The 20,622-nt window shown below is 42.8% G+C and overlaps 1 protein-coding gene across 3 annotated transcripts in view; it reads left to right on the forward strand.

The window, feature by feature from the left end:
• MITF (melanocyte inducing transcription factor) overlaps positions 1-18,322 on the forward strand; it is a 99,495-nt gene extending 81,173 nt beyond the window's left edge. For 2 of the 3 annotated variants that reach the window (XM_036390881.2, XM_036390883.2), the window contains exons 4-10: positions 330-413; positions 1,725-1,820; positions 7,300-7,417; positions 9,912-9,968; positions 10,948-11,023; positions 12,109-12,256; positions 14,326-18,322. In XM_036390881.2, coding sequence (XP_036246774.1) covers positions 330-413; positions 1,725-1,820; positions 7,300-7,417; positions 9,912-9,968; positions 10,948-11,023; positions 12,109-12,256; positions 14,326-14,727 — 981 coding nt within the window. In that variant the 3' untranslated portion in view covers positions 14,728-18,322. The remainder of the gene's footprint in view (positions 1-329; positions 414-1,724; positions 1,821-7,299; positions 7,418-9,911; positions 9,969-10,947; positions 11,024-12,108; positions 12,257-14,325) is intronic. The other variant, XM_036390882.2, reaches the window with a different exon arrangement.
• Positions 18,323-20,622: the final 2,300 nt, after the last annotated feature.

Genomic DNA, 20,622 nt, shown 5'->3' on the forward strand with positions numbered 1-20,622 from the left:
GGCCAAAATGTTACACAGCTTGGAGAAACAGTTATTACAGAACATATTTTGCACATGCAAGGGTAATACTTGTGCTCCATAGTTTTGAAAGAAATTAAAATGAGATATTTCCATCCTATTGTCCCAGCTGTATCCAAACACTTTTTTCTTAAGGATATTTACAGCTTCACTTTGCTGTGTCATCGGGAACATGTGTGCATGACACTATTTCATTCGTGCTCTTTTTGGGACTGAGACTGTGCCATGAACTCAGATCCATGCTTTGCTTTTTCTTCTTTTTTTTTTTTTTCCCTTTTCTTTTTTTTTTTTTTTTCTTTTTATGTCTGCAGGGATTTTATAAATTTGAAGAGCAAAGCAGGGTTGAGAGTGAGTGCCCGGCTCTGAATACACACTCACGAGCATCATGCATGCAGGTACTGGATGACACAGGAGGTGGAGCACAGGTCCCTTTTCTAATGAGCATGTTTCTTTCATGTTGTGTTGAAAAATAAACTTACCCCACAGAGTCTTTAAGAAGTTGAATATAAGATATATTTAAGGTACAATACAGAATGTTGTTTATTAGCACTGGTGTCAAAAGCACGTGAAGATACCTGGAAAAGGCTCATGCTGTTCTAGCACAGTGGTGCCATAGCAGAAGAACACATCAACCATTTGAGGTTTTGCATCAGGAAGTCTTTTCTAACTGGGTTTTCCAAGACTGCATAGATGTGGTTTTGCCCTGATAATCTCTAAGTCCACATTTCTATGCAGATCACACTTGTGCTTAAAAAATGATATGAGAAGGCTTTAATCTGTCTGTGGTAATTCATCCTCAGTAACCACCCTTTTATATTTCCATTCTTTTTCTTAAAACTAAGGGGGTTTTATTTCTTACCAGAATCAGTAACAAGACTTTGAGTATGGGCTGTAACTGTTAGTTCCTTTCTTGCCCTCACTTCCAGTCAGTGTAATTTGTTGTGATCACACTTTCTGGAGCTGATAAAAAAATCCCATGTACTGCTACTTTTCCCATCACCATTATGCATTGATTCTGTAGATCTCTGTCATTTAAGCTCTGTTTTTATAGTGAGCAAAAAGGAATTAGTCCTGTCCTGAAATAGTCAATCCTGCAGGACAGTTTGGAGCACATGTGTGGGTGCTGTGAAGGGCTGTTTCCTCCTGCCTGTGCAGGAGCTTATGGAGGCACCTTCCAGCCCAGCCACTGAAAAAAGGTGTTTTGTACCACCTAAAATCAGCTCTGAGCTTCCCCTGGGTGGTGCTTCCTGGGAGGGTGTGTGACACACAAATCCAAAGGATTCTGCTGCTGGGGGCCAGCAGCAAATCTTTGCTCCCTCTCCTTCCCTGCAAGTGTCCAGGGCTCGGTGTTCTGCCTGTGCCCAGGTTTTTGTCCCATTTTATGGAGGGGAGGCAGCAGTGCTGCAGTGGGGAGAGGGAATCATGTCCTTAGAGTCACTTATTCCACAGGCAGCTTCCTCCTCCACTGCTGCAGGAGGAGCTGTGTGTCCGTGGGCAGGAGGTGCAGGGGACCTGCTGGTGGGAGGAGGGGGTTGGACCATGAATCCTCAGCCCTGCCATGAGCTGAGTGTCCTGCCTGGACAGCAGGAGTCACAGCTGAGGGATTGCCCAGCTGCTCAGGCACCTCTGAAGTGCTTTGTCAGGCTCCTGTGTCCCTGTGATTCTGATAACTGTCCTGTTTCTCTTTGTGCACCTCTCTGCTACAGATGGATGATGTGATTGATGACATCATTAGCTTGGAGTCCAGTTATAATGAAGAAATCCTCGGCTTGGTGGACCCAGCCCTGCAAATGGCAAACACGGTACAATGGGCCTTTCCTTCTGGTTTCCCTCTTAAGTCTAACTGGTTTTCCTTGAGAGGAAGCAAAACTGCAGCAGGACTTTTCTTCTTTGCAATTAAGTAGTTATTGCATTGTTCTACAGAGAGTAATTAGATTTCCTTTGAAGAGTTTAAGGTGATACAGTTGCAATGAAAAACGTGAATTTAAAAATACAAGCTGGAGTCAGGAGGAAACAATACAAAGGACAATTTTTCTTTTCTTATTTCTAAGTCAGTGGTAAGAGTATTGAAGCAGAGGAGTAAACTGTGCTACCAGGAGTAGCTCATTCCCACTGATGTTGAAGATTGTCATGGACTTTATACTTGTCTTCAGAAAAGAAGGAACCTCTGCCATCCCAGGTTCCTGAATGTTGTCATATTCAAGTAAGAAATTGTCTGCTGTGTGTTAGCCTCTCTATCCAGAGACACTTTCTGTTATCTCTAACATCACAGCTTTATCTCTGCCTGATTTCAGGTGGGGAGAAGTCCCCAGCTAGATGTCAGCAAAGATGTTACAGAATTTAGCAGGAGGAAAAAAAATAATTAAAAAAGCAATCTTCCAAACAAACAAAAGGGAAGGAAGAAAGAAGATTGAAAACTGAACAAGGCACGGGATGTGAGAAACCTGTGATAAAAGCCAAGAACATAGAGGTGCAGAAAGCACTGAGGGAAAGCACAGGTGTCCTCCAAGTGGCTCTTCTGGTTTGGTTCACATTGCTTTGAGAATTAATATAATCATACTTCTGGCATAATCTGATTTTGATCTTCTGTGGAGGGTAGCTCCAGAGAATTTTTTGCCTTAGGCTTAAGTGCTGTTAGATCTGGCTGAGTAGATGTCTGCCAGTGCTGGCGTCTGTTTCTGTTTCATCTGGTGCCAGAATTTGCAGCTTACCACAGAGCATTGATTTTGTGGCATAGGTTTGCATTTGCTGACAGTAGCTGTCTGATGTCATGTTAACCTGGTCCTGTGCTCCCACAGATTCCCACAGCCCTCTCAGGGACGTGGTGGATGACGCAGGCAGCGTCCCACCAGCTTCCCTCTCTAAATGGTGCCCTTTGAGCACACGGGGAAAGAGCTGCACGGTCCTGCTGGGGAGAATAAATTTGCCTTTAATCTAAGATGACTTGCAAAGTGCAGCTGTCCTGGAATTTGAGAAAAAACCTCAAGAAGCTGACAAAAGATAGCTTTCAAAAAGTTAATCTGTTTTTCAATTTATCTTTTTTTTTTTTTTTCCATTGAGGGATGAGGTTCTTCTGGAGTCCTTTCTCTGAAGTTCCACTGGATTGGGACACATTAATTCAGAAGAGGCTTGAATATCTTCATGCTGTTCTTCTTTTCTCATTTCACAGGGACCCCAGAGTGGCTCTTTGCTCCCAGACAGGGATAGAAGGATACTCTGCTCTCTTTTGGTGCAAGGAGCCTCTGTAGTCATTGTTTAGGGTAGTCTGCATCCCTCCTGTGCTTTGCTATGCTTGGTGCATGGCAAGAAGCCTTGTAAAGACTGTTTGATCCACATTTACTGTGGAATTTCAGAATTTTCCCACTCTGTGTGGTGAAGTCTGAAAAATGAGGATATGAAACAGTGAAATTAAGAATTCTTTACTGATAAGTTTAAATAACTGGACGAAAATATTTCAGTCTCTAAATCAGCATAGTACCAATCCAGAAGAGATGAAGATTGAACCATGTTTCTCAACAATTGGTTTAGGGAAAAAAAAAAACCAAGCCAGACACTTTTCTTTTGGGACAGGACTTAGCTCTTAAAACATGCAACATTTTATTAATAAGGAATTAATGCCTACTGACTGAGCTAAGTTGAGGTAGGAGAAATCAAGAGAGGAAATGGTCTCTAAAGAGACACAGGCTATAAATAGCTTTGCTGAGTCTGTGACAAAGGCAGTTGTTGTTCCATAACCAACAAAGAACAAAAGGACCAGTTTGTTACAGTTGGTAACAGTACTTAATTGATAAGCAAAATCAGAGATTTCTGTGCAGGGCAAGCTAAGGGAGTTTCCAAGTACCTTGAATTGAAAATGGCCCATTGCAGTCAACTGTTTGTGAGAGTGGAATAGTATCTGTGGTGGAAAGTATCACAAAATGGTAACTAGTTTATAGAGAAGGTTTTCTGCCTAGATGTCACCTGCTAATTGAATAACTGAGTACTGTGCAAAGTGCTCTTGTGGAGATAACAATTAATTCATCCAGCTAATCAACTCCAGCCAGAGCCTGGCGTGGAAAGCTCTGTGAATAGGTACAGCTCCACTTCTAAATGTGGCTTTCTTCTGGAATTTAAACTCCACAGAAGAGGAGTTTTGTTACAGGGGCTGATGGTTGTAGGTCAGGGAACATCACAATACATTGTGGGCTGCATGAGCTGGGGTGCAGAGCCCATCCAGTGTGTACTGGTACCTTAGAAACAGCCTTGTTATCATACAGCTGATGTCTCAGTGATTTTAGACAGAATGTGGGTGCTTGTTTTGTTGGAGTAGTGGAGGAGAAATGAAAGCCTCAGACTCCCATGAATGTACACTATGATGAATCTGCAGTCATAATTACCATATTTCAAATTTCTGTTATATAAAAGCCATTATTAGGGAAAAAAAAGAAGCAGAAGCAGAGTGATAGGAAGATTTTAATTTATTTTACTTGGTGTTTGTGCAATATGTGATGCCAGGACCTTGAATTGTGAATCTCCCAAGTGAAAGCATTTTCAACCATGCTGTTTCAATGAAGATAACATGCAAAACCTGGCATAAGCCACCCTTCCTTCATTTACTTTTTGGAAGAGTAAAGGTGGATGATCTGGCTGATGCTGCATTTTAATTCCTTCTTAGCCAGAAATAGCTAAGAAAGCTGTAAGGAAAACCATATTTAGGTTGGAAACATGCTAGAATTTGAAGAAGAGAGGGAAGGAGCTTCCTTAGCTCCAGAAAATTCCATGTCTTTCTCAAGTTTGAGACTCCAGCTTCCTATGAAATGGCTGTGGAAGTTTTGACATTCTCCCTTCTTGTACTTGAGCATGGTGGTGAAAGGCTCGACTGTCTTAGAGCCAAAATGTTTGCCAACAATGTGTATTTTTTCCCAGTTTCTTCAAATAAGAAACAATTGAAATAAATGCCCAGGTGTCACTGCAGTGGGCACATAATAAATTCCTTTTGGGCTTTTTTTGCCCCATTTAAGTCTAGTGGCTACTTTTGTGTGCTTACCATGCTGCTGTCTTGTTCATCTTAAACCAATGCCCTCAGCACAGGGGTCCTCTGCCCTTTCCCAATTCCCTAAACCCTGCACAAATTATTATTGGGTTTACCTTAGTCAACTGATTTTATTCCTCTGGGAGCTGTTATAAAATTGAGAACTGAGGATGTGCCTCAGTTTTAACTTATCTTTAGCTGCAGGTATTTTATGTGACACGGCCCAGAGTGTTGCATGCACTTCATGTTTTTGGAAAGGAATTATTGTAACTTAGTCCTAGAGATGTGACCTGCAGCCATCCTGGAGAAGAGGCCTCTCAGGACTCATACTGAGCATGGACCATGTGTAGGAAAATGTTACAACTGAAGCTTTGACCTGTGGAGTTTGGATGCTGGAGTTTAAGTGGTCAAAGAAAGGAGCTGATCAGTCTTTTGCTCATGGATCACTGATATAAGTGGAGATTGTTGGCATCTCCCTCCCCCTAATGTGAATTTCTCTGATAAGCATTCCTGTGGACAGCTTTAGCAGCCATGCACATGTGCACGTTCAGCAGCTGCTGCCTGTCTTCTCTGTCCCCTTTTGTGATCATTGCTCACACTGGTCCTGTTTATTGACATGGAAATCTGGCTCAGTGTTTGACTCCTTTGGGGAAAAAAAACCAATCACAAACTGTTGTAACAATCAGGGTCCATGTTGCAGTAGGGAAAGCAGCTCAGTGTTCTCCATGTTTCATTACAACCTGGTTGCTTAACCCAGGATTTGAGATGCCAGTTTTGAGATTTCTAACAAAAATCTTTTTTATTTTTAAATTCCCTGAAGTTCCTAATTAGATTTCACATGTCTGGTTATGAACTTCAAGTCCTTGGGCTATAAACAAGGTCTTTGTGCTCTGCCCATGCTTAGGAGCATGAATAGTTCAAGCACATCCAAGTCAGAAGGGTGTGTGACACTCTTGCTGTGTCGGTGTCAGGGATGTGTTTGGGGGACCCAAAGACACAAGGGTCAGCCTTGTAGAGCAGTGAGATTGAGTGGCACTAATGTGGGCAGGTCACAACCAGCACAGCTGTGACCTGAGCAGCACTGTTAGATCTTCCTTTTTTTCCTTTTTTTCTTTTTCAATAAGGCTGACTCATAGTGAGAATTCAGTTACATTTATTCCTCTGTCTGTTATAGTTTGAGCCAGGGGACTTTGGTTGTGTAGCTGGCCATTATCTGTTCTCAACAACCATCAGCATGGCTTCTAGCTGGTGGTACTTTACATATCCACTCCTGTTTAATCTGCTTCCATATGGCAGAGAAATTTTCTTGGGTCCCAGTCTGGCAAGGCCCATCAGTAGGAGTTTAATAGTCCTGGCTGTGACTCACTGCATTGTATTCACCGGCATTATTTACATGGGTGTAAAGTTAATACCTGAGTTAATCTCTGCAGGATCAGTGTCTTGGAGGGATTGGTTTTCTTTGCAGCAGTGATGATTAGTGTTGCCACTCAGATAAGACACCTGAGTGTTTTATACCTGTCTTTTCAAAACCAAAGAAGAGATGGGTAAAATAATCCATTCAGGATAATTGCAAGCTTCTTTAAATATGTTTCAATATAAAGGGATAGCTTTGATAGATCTTGTTGAAATACTGTCCTATTTCTGTATAAATCTACTTGTTTAAATACCTAAACAAACACAGCAGAGTGAACAAGCAATTGAGGAAACTTACTGTAAAAATAATCTTCCTCCTACTGGTGTGCGTTCTTGTTATATAAGGCAAAAAACAAAGTAAACTGAAATGTTTTCTGTGTAGGTAGCTTTCAAATCACATGAAAAATGTGATTAATTAATACAGTGTTCTTCTTCCAGCATGTGACAACTTGCAAAGTGCTTCCACTCACATATCCATGGAAAAAGTGGGGGGTTTCTCTGGGAGAGTTCTGTAGGCTCTTTGAGATGTGAGAGAAGTTTAAGGGATATAGATGTAATAATTTTAGTGAAAAATAAGGAGCAGCAGTGCAGCAATATCATCAGCATTTTACTTCTTCTGTTACCTCTTAATATTTTAAGTCTGCATGCTTCTGAGGAGAAAGAATAGAATTTTCCCAGTGTAGATGTTTTATCCCTCATACCCATGAATATCTGTGGATTTTGCTGACCTTCTTGCAGGCTCTGTTTGCACATGGAAAAGAGCACAGATTACTTAGCATATCCTGACTCTGTTCTTCTGTACAAAGGCATTCATAAAGGCAAACCAAATGATCCTTTTCCTTGTTTATCTTTTCCAGCTGCCTGTGTCTGGCAATTTGATTGACCTTTATGGCAACCAGAGCATGCCTCCTCCAGGACTAAACATCAGCAACTCATGTCCAGCTAATCTTCCTAATATAAAAAGGGAGCTCACAGGTAAATACATCTAAAATACCACCTTGGAGTAATAGTATCACTTTAATTCGGGTGATACTGGACATAATTTCTGTGATTATGAGAAAGAATGTATGGATGAACAGTTACTTTCACCCTGTGTTCATGTGTGGGTGCGTGTGTGTTCACTGTCACAAGTTCATATAAAGTCCTTAATTGTTACAGTCACACCTGCACTGTGTTGTGTTCTAGGAAGCTTCCATGCACCTTTTCCAGAGCTGTTTTCTAGTTTGGGCTTACTGTTTGCTCTATCAACACCAAACTTTAACAACTTCACATCTGGAGTCTCTGTGGGATTCATGTTGAGGAATGATGCACATTGGGGCTTTACTTCAGTAGGGGAGGGCAGTAATGAACAAATAACCTGTTATGATGTGAAGTCTGGGCATGTAGATCCTTTAAAATGTAAAATTAGGCACTTGGGGGATTGGAATTTGATGATCTTTAAGATCCCTTCCTACCCAAGCCATTCTGTGATCCATGAATATGCATCACTAAATTACAAATGAAATGTTCCTTAAAATTTTATGCCAGTTCCTGCAGCGATGCTCTGAACAAGCTGTAGGAGGCAGGGGCAGGAGAGTGGGACACTAAAAACCTTTTTCTCAAGCACATGTGTACAGGAGCAAGATAGTTTGAAGGAAATAATAAGTTTCATATTTGCGGGCATTTTTTATTTCTGCTCACTTGGAAGGATATAACCACACATAGGGTACAAATACAAATAATGGTTGTGTGTAGGCTAAACAAATGAAGATCCACTCTAGAACTGATGGCAAAATCATTAATGCTCAGAAGTGCCTGTTCTTAAGCCCAGCAGGGAGTCACTGACCATGCAGTAGGGTAGGGGTCTGGTTTCTTTTTTGTCTGTCATCTTTCTGGGTTTCTGTTGTGAAAACTCACAGGCTGACTCAGTTGCAAAGCAGGTTCTGGGCAGAAATTAGATTAAGCAGAGCAGTTTTAATAGGCCAGGAGGAAATGCCACCTCTCTGAGCCAGCAGATATTTGCATTTATAGGACAGCACAGAATTTGAACTCAACACCAAAAAAAAGACACACAGAGCACACAGTGATCTGTGGCTGCTAGAAAAAAGCAAAGCTTGTACAGAGATGGAACTATGCAAGAGGAGGGTGGGAAGGGAGGAGAGCTACTCAAAGTCCTGCATTACAGGCAGTTTTGTTGCCCCAAGTATAGAAAGTTCCAGGGGCTGTAGGCTGCAAGCTCAGCCCAGCTTGGATGTGCAGACTGGTGGATTTTCTGCAGGTGCTTGTGTCAGGCTTCAGGCCAAGAAGGCAGAAAGAGAGGGGAAATTGTGAGTGAAGTGGTCTTACTGAAGTCCTCAATACATCAAAACAGAACTGAAATAAGTTTAATGTCTATATGCTACGCTTACCTGAATTTATTTAGATGAGTCTTTTTCTGATCAAAACAAAGTAATACAGGAAAGAAACTTATTGGCTACAGTGAGGGATTATTTTCACAATGGAATGTGTAATAAAGGAACTGCAAAGTGCTTGCTGGTTTGGGGATTTGAATGCAATGGGGCAAGGATAATGACCTCACCTTTTAAAAAAATGAAAAGGGGTAAAGCAAAGATAAAATACTTGAAATTGCTTGAGAAACTTAGGACCAAATGAAAACTGAAAAGAAGAAATTTAGTTGTGCTGTTGCCTGAACTATTGCATCCTGAAGTTAATAATTATGTTATTATTGTAGAATATAATAGCGATAATATTAGAATACTAAAGATAGATACTAAGTGTGTGGAGCAAGGTGAAGGGCAGTTCTGAGTTGAGGAGAAAAATTCTGCACAGCATGACTGCCATTACTTTCTTTTTTGCTTTTCCCCAAGCAAGAACCATTGTTTTGCAACTTTATTGCTAGGAAAAGTGTTAAATTTTTCACCTTTTTTTTTTTCTTCATATAATAGAAACAGTTAGCATAGCTAGAAAATACACTATTCTTAACAGGTCCCTTAAGTGATCCCTTGAGTGCTGTGGTGGTGTGTGTGTGCACGTGCCACAGAAGGATGCAGCCTTAATTTGGGTGAGCAGAGCCTGTGAGTCCTGCCTGTGTCACATCCTGAGCAGGCAGCAATGCCCTGGGCATGCTGTTCCCGTGGCTCAGCTCCCCTGGAATAGGTGTGCACACGTAGAAGTTATGCTGGATTTCAGCACTTTGTTGTCCTCGGATCCCTTGCTGAGTCAGGGCCTCCGTGGGAAACATTCCCATCATGGGAGTCACTCTGGGAAGTGTGGGAAGAGATGCTCCACAGGTGCAGAGGTGAAGCTCAGTCCCAGCCTTGTGTTTTGGCATCCACAAAGCCCTTCTTGCTCCTTGGAATGGGGGTAATGATTGGTGTGACAAATACCCATCAGGCTTCCTGTGCAGGCATTTCACAGGCTGAAAGGCTGTGATTGAATTGTTTTAATTCTGATTCCCTCATTCACATGCACACGTGTGTTTTTCCTACAGAGTCGGAAGCGAGAGCGTTGGCTAAGGAGAGGCAAAAGAAAGACAATCACAACTTGAGTAAGTTTTGGTTCCTCACATTTTGCACCAATTCTCAAAATGATTTTCAGTATTAAACGTTCAAATACTGGTATTTTAAATCTGGATGAGGTACTACACATAGTATAAAGCACTAGATCATTGTGTTATGCCCATAGATCAAATATCTCAAATTCTTGAAAAATGTGTCCTTAAGTCTACTACTGAATTGTAACTGTATTTTTATTTATTTTCAATAAAGCAAGTGAATGAGTGGTTGTTATCAATGGAATTGCTGGGTTCAACATGTGACCCAATTGCTTTTACAAAATCCACCTTGCACAATTTTGCTTTTTTAATTTTAATTTTTTTCAAAAATATTAGATATGTGGTCAGTTTGTAACTTTAAACAACAAATGGGTCCTCAGTATGGCAATTTTATAAATTTTATTTTTGAAAGGAGCTTGTATTTCCAAATTGGAAAAAAGTGTTTTAAAATAATGAGCATCTTATGACTTATTAAAGGATCCATAATTTTTCTTTTTATACTTTATAGTAGTAGAAAAAAGGAACTGTTTCCTGCCTTGAGCCACTCAGAAGCCTTTTCCATAGCATGAAAAGGTAATGCAGGAGAATTGGTATTTAAATTTGACTTTTGGATCCTCAAAATGTTGCACATGGAAGACTACTTGAAAAAAGAGACTGTGCCTTTTGTCCTTTTTTCTGTCTTGGGATTTCCTTGAGCCTCTGAATATTTGTCTCTGAATTTGTCTGTGAACCTTATCCCTAGAATCAGTCATTCTGATTTTTAGTCTCAGTTAAACTCTGCAGTCCCAAAATATACAGTATAGACAGAACTTCTGTCTTAGTCCATGTGTAGGAGAGCAAAATAAATTATCACTGGATTTTAAGCTTCAGGCATACATTTCAGTGGCACTTAAAGAAATCTTTGAAAAAAAAATAGATAAGTTGTGATTAAGTGTGAATATTACTTGTAACATTTGTGCTGTTTTTCCTAAAGTTGAAAGAAGAAGAAGATTCAATATTAATGATCGTATAAAAGAACTGGGCACCTTGATACCCAAGTCAAATGACCCGTAAGTACAACATGCCCAGGGAGATTGTGGGAGGGAGGAGGTAAAAAAAAACCCCTAAATTCCTATATTTTCTACTTGCTCTTAGCACTCTGTGACAGCAGAAATGCTTGAAAGATCCCATTATATTTTTTGAAGATTTTTTTTTTTGAGGGGTTAATTTTTCCCCTTTTGGAACCTGCTTGTGTGGGTATTAATTAGATTATTTTTGTCTCTAATCTGGGCTTTGGTGCTTGGAGTCACTGACTGCCTTACCAGAGTTGTAAGGATGGGAAACCTTATTCTGGTCTGGCTGCTTAGATGGCTGCAGGTCTTGCTAAGTGATTCTTTTAATTAATTTAGATGTTACAGCTTGACAAGACAGAACCTGGTCCCTGTTTCAGTGAAAATGGAGGCAGTTTATCTGGGAAGCCATCCATTCCCCTTCCCTCCAGAGGAGAAAAAGAAGGAAAATAAAGAGCATAACTCTGTGCTTGTTCACTGATAATTTGTCAGTGTTTGCTGTAATTTCCCAGATGTTCTTTGTGATAATTCTACAATGATTTTGGTGCTTTTAGCTTGTATTTACACTTTCTCAATGCTGATTCAGTAGCAAGGAATCTTCCTTGCTCTGAAATTTGAAAGTCCACTTAAATCAATGCCCTGTGATGATTTTGGGGAGATTTTCCAGTATTTTGAGGCACTTGCTTGTGGAGCAACTTCACAGTTACTCTGCAAAGAGGCTCTGCAGCCTCCTCCAAGGCCAGCAAGACAATATGTCTTAGTACCAACCTCCAGGACACACTGCTTTGGTTCTTTTAGGTGGATTTTTTCTCTGACAGGCTGCAGTAAGATGTTTTTTGCCCATTTAGAGAAAGTGAGGAGACGGTGATGCAGCAGCCTCTCTCTCTCTCTCTCTGAAGCAAACGCGCTTCCCAAGGGCTGTGCTCCAGCCCCCTCTAGTGCACTGCAAACGCCTTCAGCATCCACAAACCTGCACTAAATAGCAGCTGGGTGTTATGTGTGGATAAGGAGCAGTCACAGGTACAGGTGTGAAGGGAACAGCTGTGAGACAGAGCCTTACCTCGGCCTTTTGTGTCCTTCCAAAGCGACATGCGCTGGAACAAGGGAACGATCCTGAAGGCGTCGGTGGATTACATCCGCAAGCTGCAGAGGGAACAGCAGCGCACCAAGGAGCTGGAGAACAGGCAGAAGAAGCTGGAGCATGCCAACAGGCACCTGCTGCTCAGAATACAGGTTTGCTGAGAAATGAGCTGCAAATGCTCTTGGTGTTGCAGCGTGTGATTGCAAATAGTGGTGGCTTGCGGGGTGCGAGTTAGAAGGAACCAGAGTTTAAATTAATGGCAGGCAGTGCTGAGAAATCTGCAGAGATTTTTCCAGAAAAAGCCAAAAATATCTTAAAAAAAAGAATCCTAACACTCTAGTAGAAGCACTTATGAGTGGTCTGTTTTTGTTCTACCATGGCCAGTGCTAGTTCCAAACCGTACAATCAAAAACATTTATATAGTAATATATTCTTCTGTTTGCCAGGCCTAAGGCATTGGGACTTCATGTATCATGTAGTTGTTGATAGTCACAAAATTAAGTTCAGCTCTTTAGGAGTCTTCCCTGCTGCTTGCAGTCTGTAGAACTGTACAACAGTTCTCCTCAGCACTGAAAAGCAGTAGGTGGCATGAATATGTTTTCTCTGTGGGTTGTTGCCTTGTTAGATTCACCCAGGTTCTCAGTGTTCTGAGCTACACAGAAATGGAAGGGTGAAAACTCCATTTCTCTAACTAATTCCTTTGTCTTCACCTCAAGCTGGATAGGAAACCTTAATCTTGATGCCAATACAGGGTTTTTTTTTCTGGACAGCCACCCCTCTCTATAGAAGGGTAATTAAAGTGCACCAGAACTGGGTGTAAGGACACCTAACATGGAGACAGTGATATCCCAGATATCCTCGTGTTGCTGCTCCCCTGCAGCACGAACAGCTGAGCTCTGCATGCAGCTGCAGCCTGCCAGGAGACCCCTCAACACCCCAGATAATCCACCAGGGAGATAATGAAGCTGCAAATACCTGAGAGTCAAGTGTGGAAGTAAACAGCTTTAAAATAGAACAGGTCAAGTTGAGCCTCAGCACAGTTTTGTACTTGGTTGAGCAATCTGCTGCTAGAATGAGATGATAAAAACACACAAGCCTTCCACAGAGCAGCATCAGGCAATGGTGTTTCAAAGCTAAGTGAGATCACTTCTCAAACATCTTTCATCTTGCTTTGTATTACCCATCTGCTCTGGCTCCTTCAATCAAAATACCATAAAACCCAGACCCTTGAATAATGGGCAATACATCTGGCAGCAAATAACCTCAAGTGTGTATTTTCCTTTTTGTGTTGATTCTGATTAATCATGGAATAAGAAACTCCTGGTTCTGGCACATTAGCTGATGGAACAAGTGCTTGCTCATTCCACCTTCTCCTCGATCCTGCAGTGTGCCATTACAAGCTTGTTTCAGCCTGGAAATGATGGAAAAGGGTAATAATCAGCCTCAGTGACAGGAATATCCAGAAACAGCACAATCACAACAGAGATTGTGATTGCCTAGTATAATGCAGAAGTAGAAACAAAATGTCTCTTTTGCTGATGTATTTGTGAGAGAGCGTTTCTGTATGATTAAATGTGAAGGTGGGATTTAAACTTTTCATGGAAATTTGAAGAATCCTGGCTCTGTGTGAAGTCTGAAACCTTCCTGTGACTTCCTTGTGATTTTTTCTGCACAGGAATAGTGTTGTTGCTCAGTTTTGATTGACCTCTTCCAGCTCTGCCAGACTTGTAGAGTGAGAAATGTCCCCTCCAGAGTCTCAACAGGGATTGATAAGGATCACATAGACATGCTGTGCCTTCACATATGACTTTTTAAAAATTACTAAAAACACATGCTTTTGCTAGTTCTTTTTTTTTTTTTCCTATTTTTAAATGTTTTCCTCACCCTACCTGATGCCAAACCTGCCTATCCTGGCACTGGTTTGAGAAGAAGCCTGAGGGGAACATGTCTGTGCTGCAGGGCTCTGGGTTTTGGCTCTGGTCTAGGTGCTGAGGAGGAGTGTGAAGGGCCTGTGTGGGATGGTGTTCACCCACCTCTTCAAGACTCTGCTGTTCAGGTGAAAATCTGCAGGGCTGGAGTGTGCAAGGTACAAGCCCTTGTCACTATGGGAAAGGGAGGAAATGTGTACAGGAGAAGGAAACTGGAAGCTGCGAGACGAGCATAAGACAACAGATTTTATTTCCAGATTTTCTTTAAATTTGCCCCTTTTTCTCCTTCACAGGAGCTTGAGATGCAAGCCCGGGCACACGGACTGTCCCTTGTCCCCTCCACAGGCCTTTGCTCCCCTGACATGGTCAACAGGGTCATCAAACAGGAGCCTGTGCTGGACAACTGCACCCAGGAGATGATGCCACACCACACAGACCTGTCCTGCACCACCACCCTGGACCTCACTGACGGCACCATCACCTTCAGTGACAACCTGGGGAACGTGACTGAACCAGCTGGCACCTACGGCGTTCCTGCCAAAATGGGATCCAAACTGGAAGACATCCTGATGGACGATACCCTGTCCCCCGTGGGAGTGACTGACCCACTGCTCTCCTCCGTGTCTCCTGGGGCATCAAAGACAAGTAGCAGGCGGAGCAGCGTGAGCATGGAGGACACTGACCATGCCTGTTAGCACCTGTTGGCACACCTTTCATAAACTGCTTTGGTTCTTTGATCAGTAGATGAAATAATTTACCCTTTTGTAGAATTTTTTTGATTTTTTTTTTTTCCCCTCGTGCTTCATCAGTGTGTGTGCGTGTGTGTATATATTATATATATAGAATTTTTTTTAGAATTTTTGTGAAGAAACTTGTATATTCTATTTTAAAACTACCAATGCCTCCAAAATATTGTACAGCATATGTACAGAATCTGTGAACTGGATTCGCCAAGAACTTTGAACTGGTCAAATCTACTCAAAGCAATAGAATTACAGATGAAGAGTCTGTTTCTACTGGGGGGGAGGGGGCAATTGTAGGATTGTAAATGCAACCTATTTACTTGGAAACAAAATGTAAAGTTTAAGAATGTAAAGAAACAACAACAACAACAAAAGTCCAATTTGTAATTGTATTAATTGAATAGTGCTGCCTTAAAGATACAGTGTCCCTCAAATGTTGGTCTTACATGACAGGTGTTTAGGGAAAATACCCGCCTGACTTCACTCAGAAAAGAAACTAAACCCAAGTGTTAAGACATCCTGATTGTGTTGATTGTGATATAAAATGCTGTTGCTGAAACTGCAGGGAGATATGAGTGTCTCAGAGTATTGTTTAATTTTACTCTGAGCTGATTTGGGTTTTCCTTTTGATCATGGTTCAAGTTTTTCCTCTTAAATTTTTATTTTGTTTTGTGACACACATGGGTGGCTTTGCCAATGGCAAAGCAAGCAGGAGCACTGTAAGTTGGGATACACTCTTTGGACAAAAAAAATTATGCATATTATAGCTGGGCACATTATGTTGTACATATCTAATTGGCTTTATTTTTTTTTTAATTGCATTGTACAGTTTCTTTTGATTTGCATGGATTCCTTAGTTATCCTCAACTTTTTGTTTTAAATTTATTTGTATTTCATTTGTAAGATTTTTGCCTCTTAATATTGCAGCGATTTTTTGACATTTTTAAAACTCATTGGAAGTTTTCTGCGTTCTTTGTAAACACTTGAAAGGAAGCTTTTATGCAGGGTTCTGTGTTTTAAGAGAGATTTTGAGAATATTTTGTATATTACAGTCTCACTTTGAAAATGTTTTTAAACGCATTTAAGGTAGAGTAAAAATTTAGATTAGGTAATAAAACAACTCTGTAGAGAAACTGAACTTACATATTTATTTTTAGTGATACAGAAAAAAAGTAGTATTATGCTTGGAAACATAACTATGTAGTTAATATACCCGTTAGAGCAATTCGTGTTCTATTTCAGCACTGGGGCTGACATAAGAGAAAAAAAAAAACAACAAAAAAAAAAGAGTAAATTACTGTATCTGCAAATAACTGTTACTTGATAACAATGTTATTAATTTTTAACATGCAACCATGTTGTAAAAGTAGTTTGGTGCATTATCTACTCAAGTGTAGTCCTATGCAATAACGGTAGTTTTCCTTGTATTATATCCAGCCTAGGTGTTCCACGGAGGTGACAGACAGGTGGTGTTCGAGGGAATGGAGTTCTCCACGGCAGCCTACAGCTGACTGGCAGGCGTAGCTCGTTCAGAATGAAGTGCCTTAAACTCTAGTTGTAGTCTTCCTCGACTAGCACTGACTGAAGTGTGGCGTAGACAGAGCTTTGGGGTGGTGGTGTGTAGGGCCTTGAGGTGTAGCATGGTGCCTACGGATAGAAAACCAGAGCTTCCCTTTCTCCTTTGTGCTACACTGGAAATTACGTAGGATGGGTGCAACGGTGAGTAACTTGAGTGCCAGTTTGGCCAGCTTTCCAAGGAAACCTTGGGCTCAGCAGGTGGTGTTCAGAAACCAAATGTGAACTGGGTAGGACAGGGTGGCTGGGGGTAGTGATGGCAGTTCCCACAGCGCTGAGCCCTCTTTCCAGACATTTCCCTAGGAGGATTCCCTGCTATGGAATGGGGGCGAGGGCTCCTGGTGTCCCCTGCCTGGCAGCTGTGCTCCCAGCACAGGGGGTCAGGCTCTGCAGGGCTGTGGAACTCGGGGTCTGTGTTCCTGTCACTCTTCCCGTGGCTGTGTCCAGCCCTCCCTTCCCGCTTGAGCGATGTGTTAGTGTTGATGCAACCACGGGGTTGTGGCTTTTTTTCTTTTCTTTTGTAGTTCTTGAAGGAGGAGCTGGAGTTGGGTTGTAGTGATGCCTCTCCCCCTCAGCCCACACAGCTTTTGGGAATGTGTCTTTCCTAGGGTAGAGAAGCTCTGGCCCAGGCAGGACCAGGAGGCTGCAGGATGTGCTGTTGTCACCATGGTCCTGGGGCAGGAAATGCCTCCAGTCCCTGCAAGGCAGCTGTGCCATAGCTCTTGAGTCAAGTGTGGGGGTACAAGCTTCTGGTGCTGCTGTTTGGCTGGGGTGACAGGTGGGAAAATCTGTAAAAAATGGTTGTAGCTGTAACACAGGGCTGTGTTGCCCTTCCCCAAAGAATGGGGCAGCTCTGCAGTGTTGGTACAACAAATCAGGGCGTGCATGCTGGAGTGTAGTAACTGAGAACCACTGAATGTATTGAATGAGGCTTTCGGTTTGGTGCCTGCCTTGGGCATTCAGAAATTCAAGTCTAGACTGTGGTATATGAATATTTTTCAAGCTTATGTGAAACCACTGGTACTCGCTGACAGCCGTGACTTCTGATTTCTGGCTGTGTGGAGGTGAGTTAGGATTCAAGGCCAACCATTCCATCAAGAGTTGGATTCCCTGGCAGAAGTCTCTGTGGCTGCAGCAGCTGTGTTGTGTGCTCCCATACTTTGTGTTTTCTGGGGTAACACATAACTTGGCCATGCCCTGCTCACTCTTCCCCCTGTGTTTCCATAGGTTACAGCCCTCCTCTGAGCCTGTCCACCCTTGGAATGGTGACACTGCAGTGGGGACACCTCTAGGAGACACAGGCCCCCAGTGGGTGCTAATGGGAGGTGCCTTTACCTGTTTGAGCATGGTGGAGGGTGTGGCTGTGACATTTTGGAGGGGTTGGTGGCGGGGGACAGAGGCAGCAGTCACAGGAATGGTTTGGCATGGGCTGGGTGGAGTGAGATGGACAGAAGTTGTTGCCCAGTCTGGTGACAGTGACGTGTGTGACGCTGGGCAGCGGTGGCTTCCCTGAGCAGGTGGGTGGGGAAACGACCAATTCTCACTTTGCCAAAGCCATGCAACAGGCAGGGATGTGCAGAGTACCATGAGAAGTTCTTCTTTACTGCTTTTGGCCTATAAAGCAATATTTAACTCTTACAACCTGTAAAAGCAAAAAGAAGGTACATAAGGAAAGCACAAAGCACAAAATAATGCACTTACATTTATGTTGTTTGACATAAAATGCACTGGGGGGGAAGCTGATGTTGATAATAGTATAAATACCTATATTTCTTGAAAAAGTGACATTAATTACTGCCTCTTGCTATGATGCTTGGTACTGTAATGTTGATATTCATCTGCTGTTGACTGCAGCAATAATTTGTGTATGGTCCATAGCACTGTAAATTATGGATCAATATTAATGTATCCAATGAAATAATTTGAACTGTTGTTCTTGATAGATGGATTAAAGCATTTGGTTTTTCACATACATCTGTGTAAGTCCCTCGTTTTCCATGTGAGTGGATCTTGTTTTCCTGTGCATCTGAAGTCCCTGCAGTGCTTCTGTGTCTGTGACTTGGCCATGGATGTGTCCATGTCCCTGACCTGGTGTTGGTTGGCATCCTTGGTTCCACCAGAGCTGTCCAGTTGTGTTTGTGGCAATCACTCAGGGGAATGAAGCTGCAGACCAGATCCCACCTGGGCTTTGCAATTACCTGCCAAAGTAGAAAGAACCAGAGCTTGTGGTCCAGAGTAAGGAATAAACCAGGTGGGTTTTATTTAACACAGCCCCCTCCCATGGGCTCATGTCATTTGCCTCCCTCCCTCCCTGCCCCTTGGAGCTCATCAGGTCATGGGCTCTGTGAGGCCTGGGGGTACCTGCCCCCCTTTGCCGTGCTGTCACTCCTGCAAGGTCACCTGTGCCCAGCAGTCCTACACAGGAGCACCTCACCCTTTCTTCAGCTGTGCATGGTAGGATCCCCATCCCCTCTCTGCTCACTCCTCCCAAACCTCCTCTCAGCCAACATGCCAACAGCTGCTCCTGGCTTCTGCTGGTGAGGAACCAGCTGCAGTCTTGTTGTGTCTTCCCATCTTCATAATTTCTCCTGTCTCTGTTGCTTTCATCCCTTCTGGTCCTGTTCTTCCACAGCCTTTTGCTTCCTGTGCTCACAGCATTGAGTTCCTGCTCTCTGTGGACCTTGCTGCAGCAGCATTGGGGGTTATTGAGTGTTGTCTCAGGGGGCTTGAGCCCTGAATGTAAACAGGAGTACTGAATTTGCCCAGTGTCTTCAAAGTCTGATACCTGTTAAGAGTAGAAAATACCTAATTCAGTTGAATTAAAAATTACTAGCTCAATTTTAAAACCAGCACAGCAAAAATGCCAGACTCTACTAGAACTACAGCTGAACAGTCCCACTGCTTCTGCATAGAAGATACTTGAGTAAAAGCTTGTGAGTGTTTCCAGCAGGTTTTGTAATGTAGTTTCAGAATATTAGAATGTAGCAGTACTGCATTAGAAAATCTATTTAGTAGCAGCCTAGGATGGAATTGCTATTTTAAGTTTGAGTTCTTGCTTGTATTTAGACTTTGCTTTTGGTTGTCAGCTGGATTTTTTTGTGGTCAATTTCTTGCTGTGGGTGGCAGCACCTCAAGGTTTTGGCTGGGTTGGAGAACCTAGGAGGAGCAGGGAAGAACATCCCTCATGGGGATATTGGCACTAGATCTGTGTCAGTAAAGGGTTGGTGGCAGCTCTGCTTAGAAGCTTTTTCAGTTGTGTTGGACAAGCCTGAAAACTTCAGTGCAGGGTAAGAAAGTGGATTTTAGGAGTAAGTCCAGCTGTGCCTGGTGTTTTCTGTTTCACTGGCAATCTCCATGTCCAGGCTGGAGGATGCTGAAGGGCTCAGCTGTGTGGTGTGGTGGCACAGCAGGACACTGCCACCATGTGACCTCATTGTGCTTTCCTCTCCAGGAGACCTGGGAGCCCAGCAGCTCCTGATGGCAGGAGGGAGATGGTGATGGCTCTGTCTTGGTGGGTTCAGCAGTGCTGCTCCTTCTGCTCTCACATCTGGGGGTGGTCCCAGCACTGAAAGTTTTGTCCTACACTGTTGCTCCAGCTCCTTTGAAATACATTTAAAATTTCAGGGGAATGTTGTTTAAAAATTGCAGGGGAATGGCTTGGAAAAGTGTTCCTGAGTTATTAAAATCAATGAGGCTTGACAGGATGCTGGCTCACAAGGCAAATGTGTGTGCACTGAGCAACACCATTGTCTTTGCCTGTGACCTGAGCTTCACCCTTCCTGGAAACTGCTCTTTTTCCAGCTCAGTTTCTGGGAGCAATGCTCTTAACAGGAGCTGTGCTCTGGAATCATAGAGGGAAGTGATGGTTCCTGTGACAGACCCCTTTGTGTTAGTGCTGTCCAAGAACTGTGCAAGGAAAGGAGAAGGCTGCTATGCTCAGCAGGAAGGGCCAGGGCATAAAAATATTGATATGCAATATTTATGTGCAAAGTATGTAAATATCAATTGTTCTTTAACATATATATATAAAAGTCACCATGGGGTTGATGTCCATACTGAGGATGCTGCCTCAAAGCAGGGTTTGGTGGATGGAGCACACAGCTCTGTGGGCTCTGGTCCTGCTCAAACACTTTCCCTGCTCCCTCGCTGTTCAGCAGCGCCTCTCCAGAGCTCCCTCTGGCTTTCCTCCTCTGCCTGTGGCTGCAGCAGGATTTAGACTTGGATTAAAAGAGTGGGGAACAGCACACTCTTGTGGGGCTGTGTCCTTCCCAG

Source organism: Molothrus ater, chromosome 11 (assembly GCF_012460135.2).
Source record: "Molothrus ater isolate BHLD 08-10-18 breed brown headed cowbird chromosome 11, BPBGC_Mater_1.1, whole genome shotgun sequence".
Lineage (NCBI taxonomy): Eukaryota > Metazoa > Chordata > Aves > Passeriformes > Icteridae > Molothrus > Molothrus ater.